This window comes from Oncorhynchus masou, chromosome 5, assembly GCF_036934945.1.
Source record: "Oncorhynchus masou masou isolate Uvic2021 chromosome 5, UVic_Omas_1.1, whole genome shotgun sequence".
NCBI lineage: Eukaryota > Metazoa > Chordata > Actinopteri > Salmoniformes > Salmonidae > Oncorhynchus > Oncorhynchus masou.
Window position 1 is genome coordinate 37,106,842 of NC_088216.1, and position 18,668 is coordinate 37,125,509.

General features: G+C 41.3%; 1 protein-coding gene across 2 annotated transcripts in view; it reads left to right on the forward strand.

Moving 5' to 3' along the window:
• Positions 1-6,320, forward strand: part of raly (RALY heterogeneous nuclear ribonucleoprotein) — a 163,004-nt gene extending 156,684 nt beyond the window's left edge. For both annotated transcript variants that reach the window (XM_064955296.1, XM_064955287.1), the window contains exons 9-10: positions 5,794-5,942; positions 6,273-6,320. In XM_064955296.1, the coding sequence (XP_064811368.1) occupies positions 5,794-5,942; positions 6,273-6,314 (191 nt within the window). In that variant the 3' untranslated portion in view covers positions 6,315-6,320. The remainder of the gene's footprint in view (positions 1-5,793; positions 5,943-6,272) is intronic.
• The last annotated feature ends 12,348 nt before the right edge of the window (positions 6,321-18,668 follow it).

The window sequence follows — 18,668 nt, forward strand, 5'->3', positions numbered from 1 at the left end:
CTGCAGTGCATCTCCTCATGTACTGCACTAGATTTGCAAGTTCTGGCTGTGAGATGTTACCCCACTCTTCCACCAAGGCACCTGCAAGTTCCTGGACATTTCTGGGGGGAATAGCCCTAGCTCACACCCTCCGATCCAACAGGTCCCAGACGTGCTCAATGGGATTGAGATCAGGGCTCTTCGCTGGCTATGGCAGAACACTGACATTCCTGTCTTGCAGGAAATCACTCACAGAACAAGCAGTATGGTGGCATTTTCATGATGGAGGGTCCTTTCAGGTTGAGCCTGCAGGAAGGGTACTACAGCGTTGAGATTGCCTGCAATGACAACAAGCTCATTCCGACGATGCTGTGACACACCGCCCCAGACCATGATGGACCATCCACCTCCAAATCGACCCCGTTCCAGAGTACAGGCCTCGGTTCATTCCTTCAACGATAAACGAGAATCCGACCATCACCCCTGGTGAGACAAAACCGTGACTAGTCATCAAAGAGCACTTTTTGCCAGTACTGTGGTCCAGGCGACGGTGGGTTTGTGCCCATAGGCAACGTTGTTGCCGGTGATGTCTGGTGGCGACCTGCCTTACAACAGGCCTACAAGCCCTCAGTCCAGCCTCTCTCAGCCTATTGTGGATAGTCTGAGCACTGATGGAGGGATTGTGCATTCCTGGTGTGCGTTCCTGGCCATCCTGTACCTATTCAGCAGGTGTGATGTTCAGATGTACCGATCCTGTGCAGGTGTTGTTACACGTGGTCTGCCACTGCGAGGACGATCAACTGTCCATCCTGTAGCTCTGTCTAGGCATATCACAGTATGGACATTGCAATTTATTGCCCTGGCCACATCTGCATTCCTCATGCCTCCTTGCAGCATGCCTAAGGCACGTTCCCGCAGATGAGCAAGGACCCTGGGCATCTTTCTTTGTTTTTCAGAGTCCGTAGGAAGGCCTCTAGTGTCCTAAGTTTTCATAACTGTGACCTTAATTGCATACCGTCTGTTAGTCTGTTAGTGTTTTAATGATCGTTCCACAGGTGCATGTTCATTAATTGTTTATGGTTCATTGAACAAGCATGGGAAACAGTGTTTAAACCCTTTACAATAAAGATCTGTGAAGATTTTTACAAAATATCTTTGAAAGACGTGGTCCTCAAAAAGGGACATTTCTTCACTATGGCATTCTGCCTGTGTGATTGCACAGCATATTATCCAGGGCCACTGATTGGATTTAATATACTCACTCAAACGCATGCTCTCTCATCTCTGTAAAAGTATCCCAGACTTTTATAAAGAACTAGCATGTGTCCATGCCCCTATCCCCAGGTGAGCCTGCTGGGCTATAGTACTCTAGAGCAGTGCATCAAAACACCTGCCACCCTGTTGTCAGCTATCCGCAGACAGTTCCCTGAGGAAGGATGCAACTAACCCTTTCAATGGCCACATTTTGGGGATGACCAATGCAATAAAGTTTTGTATAAAAAAATAATTTTCATTTTTTTATATATTTAACTCAATTGTTAGATTACAAACAACTTTTTCATAGCATGTTTGGCACGTTAGGCTCTTTAAAAAACATTTTTTTTTACTTCTGCGCAAACTTCAACATCAAGACATCACATAGAGCTTATGATTGAAAAGGTCTAACATCAGTGACATTCTCATGTCCAGGGTGAATTCCTTTCCATTAATTTACACCAGACACATCACACAGGTGTGTAAACTAAAACATACTGTATATTATTCCAGTCAAGATTTAAGAATGGGTCAAATGGACAAAGTGAATATAAGTCTGGGCTTTTGCCTCTAGTACTTTGCATGAATTTGAGTGGTTATATACAATGCATGTTGACAGAATGGCTGTGAGAGAAACTGTTGCTCTGCTCCCAGGTTCTGTTAGCACTGAAGGCCCCAGTATTCAGTCAGGCAGCTTGAATCCGTGACAGTGGCTAACTGCAAGCTTTGCGAAGCAATCACTAGCCTGATATTCAGTGGAGTTGGTGTGTGTGGTCCATGTCTGGGTTTAAGGGTCTCTATTCCAAGTTTAAAAGGAGAAACATTAAAATGCCATGGGTCAGAAAAGGTTGAATACATTGGCCATGCTGTGAATCCAGCATGAATTATGTCATGTTCAAAACAACTGGAAACAAAAACACAAGCTCCGACTGGGAAAATATGTTTTGAACAGTCATCCAAGTCGGGAACTCGGATCTCTTTCTAGAGCTCTGACCTGAAGGGAAAGGGGATACCTAGTCAGTTGTACAACTGAATGCCTTCAACTGAAATGTGTCTTCCGCATTTAACCCAACCGCTCTGAATCAGAGGTGTGGGGGGCTGCCTTAAATCGACATCCATGTCTTCGGCACCTGGAGAACAGTGGGTGAACTGCCTTGCTCAGGGGGCAGAACTACAGATTTTTACCTTGTCAGCTTGGGGATTCGATCCAGCAACCTTTTGATTACTGGCCCAAAACCAACCACTAGGCTACCTGCCACCAATCACTTTTTTTTACCGAGTTCCCAGTTGTCTTGAAAACACCATAAATCCAGAGAATGACAGACTTTGTTGACAAAGTTTGATAACAAAATTTAACCATGAAAGACTTGTTCATGTGAGCCCTACACAAAATGTTTTGTATGCTGCTGCATAAATGCTGTAATATGCCAGGGAGATATGTATACTGTAGCTAAGAAAGTAATACTAAGTATGTTGTGTAATAAGCTTTTAGCAGCCCATGTGCCTCAGAAAAATTGGGGAGTTTTCCCCACCAACATTTACAAGCTAAAATCGCCACTGGATATAATAACCCTCATATCGCAGTAAACTTGGAGTCACGTGATGACATGTTGTGGGGTCCTCCCACTACGATTCATCGGGAAAGCATGCAGTTTTAGGTTACAGATTAAATATATGATGAACCCACAGGGTGGTGAATGTGCAAGATGAGCTTGAATGCTCCTTTTCAATAAATATCGAGGGTCATATTCTGGTGACATGATGATTGAAGCTCGACTGCCATTTGACAAATACAAATAATCTTGCTCTTTTGTCCATAATAATAATAATAATCTCATGTAGGCTCTATTTGCACTCTAGCCCGCGGTTGGCTAGAGTAGTGGCTCAAAAACTGTGTGGGCCGAGGTTTCACCATGGGAGGCGCAAAGGAACTCAGTCCGGCTTTAAACTTACTCTTGAAAGTTTCAAAATTGGGCAGTGCATCATCAGTTCCTCTTGTCATGTTAGTCATTGAATACCACAGAGAGCTCTTTATAACCTGTCAGAAATGTCTAGATCAACTAGCCCATGTTAGCTGACGTTTATTTATTTTTTGCCCATATATATCATTTAATTTTCTTGTCACTAAAATATCACGAATCCACATTAGACATGGCAAAATGTATAGAATTGCAAGAAAATGTGCTTTGTGTGGCATATATATATATATATTTTTTAAATCAGCCCATGAAAAAATGTGCAGAATTGCAGGAAATAAGCTTTAAACATGCAAAATTCTCTCCACCAACAAGAAGGGTGTGAACACTATGTCATGATTAGTGCTGGTGCCCATAGAAATAGATGTGGCATAAAGATGTTCCAATGCTGGAATGGGGCACTGAGTGAAAAAGTTTGGGAACACCTGGGCTAGTGCACATGTGCCAATACCAAAGTTTGCATACTAGCTAGATAATACAAACACATTTGAGAACACCATCAGTAGAGTTGAAAATGTGATGTAAACCCATTTAACTTGTATTTTTTATTTGGTACATGGGACTTTAACTGCAAAACATATTTTATATACAATACTTCATCACGTACAGCCATTTATCTGCAACAAGTACATTTAATGGAAACCTCTGGTGGGAAAATATGCATGTTTTTATGCAGATTCAGAATATTCGCATGAAAATCTGTCACCAACTGGATGGAAATTCACTTATATTCAGTTCAGAAGCATCAACTAAAACCTCTAGCGTCCTATGATGAAACGACTGCTGTGCAAGGTATTGGGCAAGAGCTTTATTCCAGGGCCCGTATTCACGAAGTGTCTTCAGACTAGGAATAGTGATTTAGGACCAGCTCCCCTTGTCAATGTAATAATATTAATTGTGATCTTAAAATGCCAAACTGATCCTAAATCAGTATTGCTACTCCGATATGTTTTGTGAATACGGGCCCTGGTCTGTCTGCAGCATGCTCCTTTTTGTGATCCAACTCCCTCTCCATCTGAAATGCAACAAGAACATGAATAAGAATTACGCAAGTCAGTCAGTAACTTAGCTAACTAATGAAACTCAGGTAAATGTGCACAAGCCTAATCAGCCAAATTATATCAAAACAAAGCTATATTGTCAACTTTTTCGGTCTCCAATGCGTCAATAAACAGGCAGGGGAACAAAGTAGTTCGACAAAAAGTGTTCAAAAGTCAGTAACTAGTCTTTAAAATATAGTTAGCAATTATATAGCTAGTTCTTTTTTTACCTGGCTACAGTCCACTTAGCTAGCTAAGGTGAACTCAACTCAGACTGTTGGTGGAAATTAACATTAGATAGTTTCCCCCAGCAGTTTCAATCTAGCAAACTAGTTACAAAATCAAACGTCAGTGGCCGTGTTAGCTGATTTTTTTTTAAGTTATGTCCTGTTCTTTCCCTGACTTTTACTAAATGTTTGTATTCATGTGAATCTAATGTTGACTTTGAGCCTCGCCGCAGCAGAACCAGGACAGAGCAAACAGACAGTGATCTCAACTGCCACGGTGAGACAGGAGTCTGGAAGGGATGGCACAGTTTGGGTAGAAAAGAGTGACGAGTTTGTCACATGCAGATGTTGCTGCACAGAGATTGCACTGTTGCTCATGCACACAGAAAAGGGACAGGGACATAAATGGAAAGTATTTAACGCAAAGCATTTATTGCACTCGACGGAAAAAGCATGGATGTGGAGTAATTTGGTTTGATAGGTATGGGGTGGGTTTTTTCCAAGATACCATGCCACTCAACCGCTTGAGAAATGGAGTCGCACTTCTGTTGCATTGGCCACATTTTCCAGACTTTCCACTTTAGTTGAATAAGCATCCACTTTAGAAGTGAGCAATGCAGGTGATTAATTTACCGATTTTAATTGAAAGTTGAGGATAGAGGTAATCTCCTCACAAACAATCTCTTATAGTAGTGGCCAGCTCTTTCTGTTTTCTGGTGTTAAGAGCCGCCATGTTCCCGCAGGTGAATTGTGAATGGACCAGCTGCACCAGTGTGACAAAGAAATCTATTCAGTCATGTTTGTTTCCTCATCAGCTAGCTAGCAAAGAACCGGCTAACTTTACCAGTATATTCAAACATTTGGGGGCACAGAAAGTAAAAGGGATAGCTTCTTCAGGAGAGCAATAATCATAGCAATGAACCAATGACAGATCTCTAGAATGTTGTCATCACAAACGTGACACTTAAAGAGACAGTGTACAAATTTCAATGTAATGTGTGTCGAAAGGAAAATTGTACTTTTATATAATATAGAAACCTAATATTCCATAAATGAGGGATTTGTATCAATATTTTAGCTTTTAATAATAAACAAATGTATTTACATGATTACATATTTGTTTATAGGGCACAAAATGTACTTCAGAAGTACCTGGAAATCATATAGGCTATTTCTCAATCGATTTAAAAAAATATTTTTTTTTGTGTTTCAAGATGTTGTTGTGCTCTTACCCTTTTAAAGTAAAACTGTGTGTGTGTGTATGTGTATGTGTATGTGTGTGTGTGTGTGTGTGTGTGTGTGTGTGTGTGTGTGTAGAGCTACGGAAGTCAGAGGACAACAAGAGTGAGGCGTTTCAGGACGAGTCATGCTCAGACACAGAGGAGCTGGTAGACGAGCCCCATAACAGTGATGTGGAGGATGGGGAGGAGGATGTCACACAGAATGAGTGTGAAGAGGACGACATGGTCAGATTGTGTGTTTGTGCTTGCAAGAATGTGTGCTTGAAGCCTGTATTGATGTGGGGTGTATGTGCATGTGCAAGCAAGGGTGGGGGTTAGTGTATTTGTGTGGCCGTGTGTATGTACCTTTGTGTGGCCGTGCGTGAAGGCAGTATGGATGCGGGTGGACGTGTGAAGGTATTTGAAAGTCACATATGACATTTGTGTGTGTTTTGGCTTTAGCACGGTATTGTACTGGCATCACACGCTGTCTGAACTAATGTTTGCTAAACCATAAGTTCTATTGCATGATATTACATTCAATTCCCTCACATTTCTCCTCACGTCATTTCACAGGAAAACAACCACCTATCAGAAATGGACTCCAACCTGCAATAAAAGGCAAGTTGTTCTGAATGTCAAAATACTCAAGTGAAGCAAAGAAACTTTCGATTGACACTAATTTCTTGAAATGTGCATGGCCACCGGGCATTTGTATGAGACAATAGGTCAGAACAGAACTACTCTGATGCACATTCATAGCTGTGCTTTTGAAAGACAGCCTGGTCCAAATAGCATGGCAGCTAGTCAATCATTATATAAATGATGGTAAAGTGCTTTATTGACTTGAATGTAGGAACATTAATAAATGCTAGAGCACTCACATGGATAACGTCTGGGTAGCTTGCTAGCTAAGTAGATCGAGTAAGCAATTGCGGTCTTCTTTGAAAAAGTGGGTAAGCAATAATACTTAAAATATGCAGAAAACCAGCCACCATTTATCGACACCCCACCAAAAAAATAAATATGTTGAGTAGATACAGGGACTTGACTAGGATGTCCATCCAAAAGGCTTTTTCTTGGTATATTTCCAAGAGCAACTGTGAGTACCAAAACATGAATATTGTAGCACAATATTCAGTAAAATATAGACTGTTTGCAGATTTCAATCAGTTTTGTTTCTCTGAGAATTCTGTAGATAATGTATGGATACGTACATTACTCACTTGAAAACCTGTTATGCAACAGGACCATCCCAGATTAAATTGACCAAATCACCCATGTACTGTAGTAAATGTTAACAACAAATCTGTCTTACTTGGCTCTAAGCTAAAATGTCAGTTACAGATATCTAGTGGGAAAATACTCACATTGAACTTGAAACAGTTGGTAAAAGTTATCAAAATGAGGGAAATTATCCCGATTGTTTTCTCTAATCTGGTGTTCAAGGTTAAATGGCTCAACTTCTCTTGCGTTTAGACCTCCTCAGCCACTGCGATATTGCAAGGCTTTCAGAAAACAAACACGCCGTAGTGTCAGGAATCTGTTTCTGATTCCACTGTGATCACATTTCCCCATTTCTCCTCTGAGCAAACAGAGTGAGGCCCAGGAGAACCAAGCCAAATTAACACAGCGCCAGACACCAATTTCCCCGGTTCGTCACGCTGCCTCTGGCCGACACGTGTTTATTTATTTATAAGTTGACGCTCACAGAGAGGGTTTGCATTGGATACTGGATCGGGCTCATGAGGAAGGTCATTTTAATACAGTAGGCTGCAGATATTCACATCTGAGCCTGCATTGAAATTAAATGAGAACATACACTCAGCGGACAGTAAACACATCTAGTCCTGGGTCGGAATCCCCCTTTGCCTCCAGAACAGTCTGAATTATTCGGGGCATGGACACATTACTCAATTGGTATCAAGGGACACAACTTGTGCCAGGAAAACATTACCCCAACCAGCCTGTACCGTTGACACCAGGAAGGATAGGGCCTGACTCTGCCATCAGCATAACAAAGCAGGAACCGTGATTCGTCAAACCAGGCAATGTTTTTCCTCTCCTCAATTGTCCAGTGTTCGTGATCGCGTGCCCACTGTAGCCGCTTCTTCTTGTTTTTAGCTGATAGGAGTGGAAACTTGGTGTGGTTGTCTGCTGCAATAGAAGAGTTGTGCTTTATGATATGTCGTTATGCACACCACCGTTGTAATGCGCCATTATGCCTTTTAGCTTGCATGATTCTTGCTATTCTCAGTCGACCTCTCATCAACGAGCTACAACGACACTGCTGCTGTTTGTCGCACCATTCTCGGTAAACCCTAGACATTGTTGTGCGGTGTAAAGCTCAGGTAACCAGCCATTTCTGAGATACTGGAATCGGCTCTTAAACTGCACTGTTGGTTAAGGGCTTGTTAGTAAACATTTCACAGTAAGGTTTACACTTGTTGTATTTGATACCAATAATCATAACACTCTCAAAGTCGCTTTGGTCACTTCTTTTGCCCATTCTAACGTTCAGTTGAACATTAACCGAATGCCTAGATGTTTGTCTGCAAGCCACAGCCACGTGACTCACTGTCTGTAGAAGATAATCATTTTGAATGGGGTTGTGTACCTAATAATCTGGCCACAGAGTGTATATCACCTCACCAAAGGGGTGCTTCAACTGTCCCCATAGGATAACCCTTTTGGGTTCCAGGTGGAAGCCTCCTTGAAAAGGGTTCTACATAGAACCCAAAAGGATTTTACCTGGAACCAAAAATGGTTATCTTATGGGGACAGCCGAAGAACCCTTTTATGTTCTGGATGGCACCTTTTTTTCTAAGAGTGTATGTGAGCCACAGCACTGCTGATTTTTCATCCTTACCCTCTAATCAGGGACTGAGTGAATGGACTGAAATCAAACTCTTTGAGGCGGAGGGCAATAGAGCATGGCAGGCCTGCTCTACCTACGTAATGGTAGGGTGAACAATAATATTGGGGACCTCAAGGCCCGTGTTTGAATTCTCTTGGAGTGGGCGTTTTCCCAAAGCCTACTTTGTTCCATCTATAACGCATACAGGAAAGGCTAATAATGTTTAAAACCTGCATATATTAATGCCTTAGTGTGTTGCACAGGTGAATGCTACAGTTCTTATTCCAAACTAAAGCGAATGTACTGTATGAATGAAGCCTAGCTGGATTTTTCACACCGTACTGATGGCATACTGTGTTGAACCACTGTCTTTTCATGTGTGTTCCTTTGCCTCAGTTTTGATTATTAGTCCCATAAAGTATGACTTTGTTACCATTTAACCCTAGAGGTAATTCACCCTTCATTGTTGAGACAAATATTGGCAAAATATATTGCTCATAGAATAAAAAAGGGCCTGGCCCTACCAGACAGTATCCATCACAAAGGGATTCTTAAAATGAAGATAGCCACCGTGCTCTTGCATTGCTTGCTGTTTGGGGTTTTAGGCTGGGTTTCTGTACAGCACTTTGAGATATCAGCTGATGTACGAAGGGCTATATAAATCAATTTGATTTTGATTTTAAAAAAACAAACACTCAGACTCACTATAGAACTGTAATTTATTATTACTAGTAACAATGGAAAACTTTGAAAATGCAGGGAAAACGGGTATAATCTTTGTAGCTTTGACAGCATTAGATACAGTACATCTAGAATCTGTTTACAAGAGCCAGGATTTTTTAAATTTAGGAGAATCTCTCATAAGATTGGTAAATGTTGCATACAACTCTCCTTTATGTAAAATAATAAATAATGGTTACTTCTCAGAGAACTTTGAATTGTAAAGAGGCATAAAACAAGGTTTCCCTATGTCACCATACCCTATTTATTATGGCTATTGAACTGTTAACATTAGATCAGTGTCACAGCTGTTGGAGGAGGACCAAGGTGCATATTCTTTATTTAAGATGATGCCTACAAAAACAATAAACACTACAAACAAACCGTGAAGCTAAAGGCTGTGTCCTAAACAGTCAACTTCCACCACCAAGAAAATAGGGAAAAAGGGCTACCTAAGTATGGTTCACAATCAGAGACAACGATAGACAGCTGTCCCTGATTGAGAACCATACCCGACCAAAACATAGAAACACCAAATCATAGAAAACAAAACACAGAATGCCCACCCCAAAATCACACCCTGACCGAACCAAATAGAGACATTAAAAGGATCTCTACGGTCAGAGCGTGACAGTACCCCCCAAAAGGTGCAGACTCCGGACGCAAAACCTGAACCTGTAGGGGAGGCGCCGTGCCCTGGATCGTCGCTGGGGGCGCCGTGCCCTGGATCGTCGCTGGGGGCGCCGTGCCCTGGATCGTCGCTGGAGTGGAGAGACACAGGGGCCTGCCTCGGAGTAGGCACAAGACTCACCAGGCTGGGGAGACATACAGGAGGCCTTGTCCTTGGCCGAGAAACCAGATACACTGGGCCGTGGAGGCGCACTGGAGGTCTCGAGCTAAGAGCCTGCACAACCCGTCCTGGCTGGATGGTGACTTTGGCCCGACACGTGCGGGGCGCAGGCACAGGACACACTGGAGACAGGATATCCTGGGCCGTAGAGACGTACTGGAGGTCTGGAGAGCAGGGCTGGCACAATCCGTCCTGGCTGGATGCTCACCCTAGCCCGGCAAATGCGGGGAGCTGGGATGTAGCGCACCGGGCTAAGAACACGTACTGGAGACACCGTGCGCTCCACCGCTTAACACGGTGCCTGACCAGTACGATGCCCGCCACGGTAAGCACGGGGAGTTGGCTCAGGTCGCCAACCTGACTCTGCCACACTCACCGTGTGCCACCCCAAAACAATTTTCTTTTCTCTGGCTTCCTTGCCAGCTGTGTTCCGTCATAAAGACGCCTCTCAGCTTTAGCTACTTCCAGTTCCTCCCGTGGACAGCGATACTCCCCAGCCTGCATCCAGGGTCCTTTCCCATCCAGAATCTCTTCCCATGTCCAGGAGTCCTGACCACGCTGCTTGGTCCCTTGGTGGTGGGAAGTTCTGTCACTGCTGTTGGAGGAGGACCAAGGTGCAGGGTGGTGAGCGTACATATTCTTTATTTAAGATGATGCCGACAAAAACAATAAACACTACAAACAAACCGTGAAGCTAAAGGCTATGTTCCCTAAACAAAGTCAACTTCCACCATAAAGAAAGGAGGGAAAAAGGGCTACCTAAGTACCTGGATAATTTCTCCTGTTTCTCTCAACTAAGATAAGTGTACTACTATATTACAGATTGGGTCTCAAAGATTCAAACTTTAAATTGCCATGTGGTCTCCTGATTAACTGGGCAGATGATGTACATATCACCGAAAAGTTTAGCGATCTATTATTGAAAACTTAGCAACACAGTCTTAAAACCTTGGAGAGGGAAACACCTAGTCATTTACAGGAAGGTGGTGATACAATTTAAATATTTATTCAGGGTTCTACAGACTCTAGGGAGAATCCTTTTTCAAATCATGCGCAATTTAAATAAATAAAACTTTATTTGGAATGGAAAACAAGTATTTATATAATAAGGCATTAAACTTCTCTCTTAAAGCCTTCATTGTTTCTAGCAAGCTACTAAGAGAGGCCCATCCACACTCTCTTAGAAAAAAGGGTTCCAAAAGAGTTCTTTGGCTGTCCCTGAAGTAGAAAACATTTTTGGTTCCATGTAGAACCTTCTATGTAAAGGCTCCTACATGGAACCCATAAAGCCATGGAACAAAACGGGGTTCTTCAAAGGGTTCTCCAATGGGACAGCCGAATAACCATTTTAAGTTCTAGATAGCATAAGAACGGTAAAAGTGTGTATGGGTTAATGCACACACACACACACTCAAGTCAAAAGTTTGGACACACCTAGTCATTCCATGTCACGTTGGTATAAAGGGATCGTGAGACAGGCGCGTAATAGTTTTTTTTAATTTACCCAAATTACAACATGCCATGTTTGTAGACTAAACAAACACTATACAAAACACAGTGTTGATACCAAAACAAAGAGTGAGGAGTACCTCAAATAACACAAGTGCACAATGATACAACATGGGACGAGACCCGTAATCATCTGCACAATACACGCGGCACGAAAGCCAAAACACAGCACAGATACTCACACGACCAACGGACATTGGAACAATAATTGACAACCCAATTGTGAACCAACGGGCACATTTATACAATTACAATCAGGGGAGTATATGGGAACCAGGTGTGCTTAATGACACAGTTCCTAGAGACCGGGACACACCCCGAAACTGGTGCACGGAATGAGCAAATCCGTGACATTCCAAGGAGCAAAGCTGTCATCAAGGCAAAGATTGGTTACTTTGAAGAATTGTTTAACACTTTTTTTGCTTACTACATGATTCCATGTGTTATTTCATAGTTGTGTCAGTATTAGAGCATTTGAGCTAGCCACACGTTTCTTTCACAAAAACATTTTGCACAAACACAGTCCTTAAAGTTATGCCCTGAATGTAACCAGTTTGATTTTGGATGCAATGTTCAGACATTCACACAAGTCATTACAGCATACACAATCATCCAAACAGGAAAATGGAGGCTACATTAGTCCTAGTGCTAACTGAGGAAAGATTGACATAACACAAGCATATAATATTTCGATAACTCTTGGCTGTCAGAAACCACAAAATAAATTAGCTGAAAACAATTACTATTTCTAATTCATCACATCGCAGGTGGGCTCACCATTGATAAAAGTAATTGAGTTAAACACTTCTTAGAAATCAAAAGTAATCTGACGATGGGTAGTTTGTGCGCGCCGCAATGTTTAATTTCTTTTCAAGTCAACCAAAGATAAGAGACAAGATGAGTTTGGTCTGTTTGCTGAATGCATGTTGAAGGGGTTGTCATCTTCTGGAAGTTTACCCTTCACCTCATTATAACATCTTTGGTCTGACAGATGTTTACGTAACAACAAGAATTCAGTGTATAATATCAACAAACATGGTGTCACACATAGCTTAGCATTAGCTCATTATTAACAGTAGAACCTTCAAAAAAGCATTTTACACCCATCATAGGTGTCCATTATAATCTATACAATAATTGGAATGCATTACTCGTCACCAGTACTTGAAAACATTTAAATACATTATAAGACAGAGTGCTACAGTAGAAATGACAACACGATATACAGGAACGCACACATGCCCAAAGTTATTATTTGTAAGGAAAACAACAAGGCAGGTAATGCGAGCGCCAATTTGAAAAAGTGCCAATTTGTGCAAGACTGAGCAAATGTCTGCATACCTGATCTGCGGAAACATTGGTTTAGTGCTTGGGCTCTCCTCGAAGAGAGAAGTTTGTCAGTAAAGCCTCAAACATAAATTGTACGCAACACTGAAATGGGATATTAATGAGTGAATTAATGAGGCGGAACACACCTAAATTCAAACTGAAAAAGAAACATGTTAGAAAATGATTTGAAATTGACCTGTTTGTTGAAACAGGCTATAGATAATTAGCAGGCAGCGTGTGTTAACTGTCTTGTTGCGTAACAATCACATTTTGGAACAGTGCATTCTGACATCACTTGCATAAAACTCACGCTGGGGCAACAGTTAGAAAATTTGGAATTCACATGTAAAACAGGTTAAGAATGATGGAGGGGCCTCACGAGTGGCACAGTGGCCTAAGGCACTGCATCCCAGTTGCTAGCTGTGCCACTAGAGATCCTGGTTCGAGTCCAAACTCTGTTGCAGCCGGCCATGACTGGGAAACCCATGGGGCCGCGCATGATTGGCTCAACGTCGTCCGGGTTAGGTGAGTGTATGGCCGGCAGGAATGTCCTTGTCCCATCACGCTCTAGCGACTCCTGTGGCGGGCCGGGCGCATGCACGCTGACAAGGTTGCCAGTTGTACCTGACACATTGGTTTGGCTGGCTTCTGGGTTAAGCGGGCATTGTGTCAAGAAGCAGTGCGGCTTGGTTGGGGTTGTTTCGGAGGACGCATGAATCTCGACCGTCGCCTCTCCCGAGTCCGTACGGGAGTTGCAGAGATGAGACAAGACTAACTACCAATTGGATACCACAAAATTAGGAAGAAAAAGGAAGTAAAACAATTAATTATTATTTTTAAAGAATGTGTTCTTTGCTGCAGAAATGTTTTGGTACCCTTCGCCAGATCGGTGCCCCAACACACTCCGGTCACGGAGCTCTAAAAACAATTCCTTCGACCTCATGGCTTGTTTTTTTTTGTTGCTCTTGAACCATGCACTGTCAACTGTGGGGCCTTATGTAGACCGGTATGTTCCTTTCCAAATCATGTCCAATCAATTAAATTTACCACAGGTGGACTCCAATCAAGTTGTAAAAAACGTCTCAACGATGATCAATGAAAACAGGATGCACCTGAGCTCAATTTCGAGTCTCGTAGCAAAGGGTCTGAATACTTGTGTTAATAAAGTATTGTTTTTTAACTGTCATGTTTACTCCCCCTCCACCCTCGAAATGACGTCACCAGTTGTCTCATCATTACACACACCTGCCACCATCATTACGCGCACCTGCGCCTCATGACACTCACCTGAACTCCATCACCTTCCTTATTACCTCCCGATACCTTGGTTCTTTCCTATAAGGTGTTATTAACTCCATTTCATGTCTATACACTTTTGTGTTTCTTGTTTTCTACTATGTTCTATTTACTATTCAATTTGCCCTCCCTGTACTTGCGTCCCTACTCCCAGCGTACACAGTACATATACACTACCATTCAAAAGTTTGGGGTCACTTAGAAATGTCCTTGTTTTTGAAAGAAAAGCACATGTTTTCTTAATTTCAAATAACATCAAATTGATCAGAAATACAGTGTAGACATTGTTAATGACTATTGTAGCTGGAAACGGCTGATTACCACAAACAGTTGAATTTGGAAGTTTACATACACCTTAGGCAAATACATTTAAACTCAGTTTCACAATTCCTGACATTTAATCCTGGTAAAAATTCCCTGTCTTAGGTCAGTTAGGATCACCATTTTATTTTAAGAATGTGAAATGTTAGAATAAAATCATCTATTTTGTGAAGTGCACCAGTCCCTCAAGCAGCAAAGCACCCCCACAACATAATGCTGCCACCCCTATGCTTCATGGTTGGGATGGTGTTCTTCGGCTTGCAAGCCTCCCCCTTTTTCCTCCAAACATAACGATGGACATTATGGCCAAACAGTTCTATTGTTGTTTCATCAGACCAGAGGACATTTCTCCAAAAAGTACAATCTTTGTCCCCATGTGCAGTTGCAAACCGTGGTCTGGCTTTTTTTTTTGTGGCGGTTTTAGAGCAGTGGCTTCTTCCTTGCTGAGTGTCCTTTCAGGTGATGTTGATATAGGACTAATTTTACTGTGGATATAGATACTTTTGTACCTGTTTCCTCCAGCATCTTCACAAGGTCCTTTGCTGTTGTTCTGGGATTGATTTGTATTTTTCGCACCAAAGTACCTTCATTTCTAGGAGACAGAACGCGTCTCCTTCCTGAGTGGTATGATGCCTGCGTGGTCCGATGGTGTTTATACATGCGTACTATTGTTTGTAAAGATGAACGTGGTACCTTCAGGCGTTTTGAAATTGCTCCCAAGGATGAACCAGACTTGTGGAGGTCTTGGCTGATTTCTTTTGATTTTCCCATGATGTCAAGCAAATAGGCACTGAGTTTGAAGGTAGGCCTTGAAATACATCCACAGGTACACCTCTGATTGACTCAAGTTATGTCAATTAGCCTATCAGAGGCTTCTAAAAAGCCATGCCATCATTTTCTGGAATTTACCAAGCTGTTTAAAGGCACAGTCAACTTAGTCAACTATGTCTTATTTCATAGTTATTTCAAAGTCTTCACTATTATTCCTAAATGTAGAAAATAGTAAAAAAATAAAGAAAAACCCTTGAATGAGTAGGTGTGTCTAAACTTTTGACTGGTACTGTATATACACACATTCACACACAGTGTATGGAGGTGTATGCTCAATACAAAATTATAACTCATCGCCTCTGTGCCTCAACATTGGAAGAGAATTACTTAAAGAATAAATGTAATAGTTAGTCTGACTGCTACGCATTGAAATTATAAATATTCTATTCTACAATAAAATAAGACTCCAAGCTGACACAATCCATTATTTAGCATTCATTCTTATTGGGTTGAAAATAATCTGAAACACAACCAAAACAAACAGGAAATGCATCCAACAAATTAGTAATCACAAGATGTAGTTTTTGTGTGCTATGACTATGGGACAAAATACTTAAAGTTAACTACTTTATTACAAATAATTTAATTTGTCCCATAAAATGTGAGGACTAGGTACACAAAGTGCTATATATTTCAAAATGGTTCACCGTATATGGATGAAAATACCCTCAAATTAAAGCTGATAGTCTGCACTTTAACCTCAGTCATTGTAGGATTTCAAATCCAGAGTCCCCCCCAAAAAACAAAAATCCCAATACTTTGAGCTAACTGTATCTGTCGCAGTATTGTTGTCCATTTGTTTACTCCAATTTATATATATATACATATATATATATATATATATATATATATATATATATTTTATATATTTTTTTTATTAACCCTACAGGCCCCAGAATCAGCAGTGACTGGCCGGTGATGGGCATGCCCCCAGAGTAAATTCCCAGACCATACCTAAATGATTATAGCACTGTCGGGCAATTCTTGCTGTTCAGTTCCATAAGCTGGTGCTGTCTTACCAGGAAGATGCACACACAAAAATCCACTCTTACATTCTTTATGTGTCCAACATGACTAAAATATTTGTTTGATGGAAACATTAATGTGAAAGTAAAGATGACAATGGATCTCTCTATTCTCACTTGGCTGTGGCCTGGAATTTTTCCTCCTTTTGTTTGTCTCTGAAGTAAGGGGGAAATAGTTCATGTTAGCTATTCAGCTTTAAAAGCAATTGAGGGAAAATAAAACCACATGTGAGGTTTGACAGTAATCCAGCCAAGAGGTTTTTCTTTTTTTGGTTTTAGCATGCTCTGGTGCTCTCCCTGTTCGCAGACACATCTTAATACTGCTTTCCTTTTCTTGTCCAGTCAGCGGGGAGAAAAAAGATTGTCGACTGGAAACTGTTTTAGTACCACAGACTCCACAGGAAGACACTCAAACCATAGGGTGCCGTCAAAACCCGCAACACCGGCCACAGATGAGACGGACAGACTCACAGCTCCACTGTTAAGCAGAGAGGGGGAGCCTCTCTCTTCAAACTGAGAACTCACAGAACGCCACTACACCTCCAAATGACACCACCAGACAATTAATACAGGAATCAAGGACCTGTAAAATTGTTCTATAACTGTCCAAAACGAACAGAACATGTCAAACTGAGGAATGCTACTAGCTAAGGAAAGGAATTACGTTTTTATACTGTATGCTACAGAACTTTCGAATCACTCCTTGTCCAGTCTCCATCCTGCCCCCGTTCTTCCTTCCTCAGTCTTTTCACAATGTTTCTGTTGTCTTATTTATATGCTGATCTCAAATAGATCAAACTGTTATTTTTAATGACTGTGCATATTCTTCTGCTTGCATTCTAGAGGCTGCAAGAGATATTTACAGATGTAAATAAACTATGTTAACTTGTGACTTGGACTTGTGCTTTCACTGCAGGTACACATGTCCTTTCGAAAATCTATGCAGAACCTGGGAGTGTTTTCATGAAAAAGGGTGACAGAGTAAAGCAAGTAACTTACATTAAAGAAAATAATTAACGTGTCTGGTCTGCGAATTTACCACTGGGTTAATTCAAGTTAACAGGTCAGTAGTATTCCAAGCAGGCAATATTTGGCACAGAACGTCTTAATGACATTTGTTTGTAAACCATTTCTGGGATATTATATAACCAGATTAGAACCAACTGGTCTCTGTTACAACCAGGTAAATATTTGTTATGTTTACGCAAGTCGTTAATAATCTTACTTGAGAAATATCCAAGTGTCTTGGCTGTGTCTGTTTAATATCAAGATGGAAGTTCTGGCTTTTTCACCTGAACAAGACCATGTGCAAACCCCCGTTGCCTGAACAGGATTGGCAGAGCAAAAAGTATTTGGGAAGATGGGGAACAGGTTGACATGCATAAATAACAGATGGAATGCTATTTTGACAGCAAGTAAGTGAACACTAGTTAGGGCTGCTATTTGACTTATCAAGCTCTATTTAGGAATGAGAAATGAGTAATTCTTTATTAGGATTTCAGAACAAAGCTGTGAAACGTATTTGTTATTCTCTGCATTCTTCAGGTTTTTGTTTTTAGCCTAGATTGGTAACTTTTTTCTCATTTGGAACACAGAAACTAGATGCCATGAGTAACTTGGTTAAAAAGATTGGCCTATAAGCCGTTATAAGCAGTCTCACGTAAACCCTCATATCCGTCGCCCCATTTGACAGGGAGACGTGAAACTTTGTATGTAGGTGTCTTTCCTCATGTTGAACAAATCTTACGCTAGGACACAAGGTCCGTCAGGATAGATTTTTCTCCATCTTGGAAATTTTGAAAATCCTTTGAAAAACCTATTCTCATTAACCATAACCACATGTAGTATGTAGGCCAATCAATGGCACATGTTTTAACGTAGTTTGAGAAAAGCTAAGGGATTGGTCAAAAGATGGCTGAGTTTTGACAAATCCAAAATCTGATTTTACATGTCTATTTAAATCACTGTAAATCTACTCCACAGTGGCATACCAATGTGAATACTTGCCATCGCTATCATGGATGTCCCTAAGATGAACCACACTTAAATTACATTTTGAGATCTCAAAAAACAAGGAAACTACAACTACTAAATCTTTGCATATGTAATGCTAATGCTGAAAATCATCTGCTCTTCATCTTCTCTTTAATGGTTTTGAGAAAAGATTGTTGCTGCATTCATTTATTTGACAATCCCTTAAATGGCACACAGTTCTCAATGGTTTACTGTCGCTG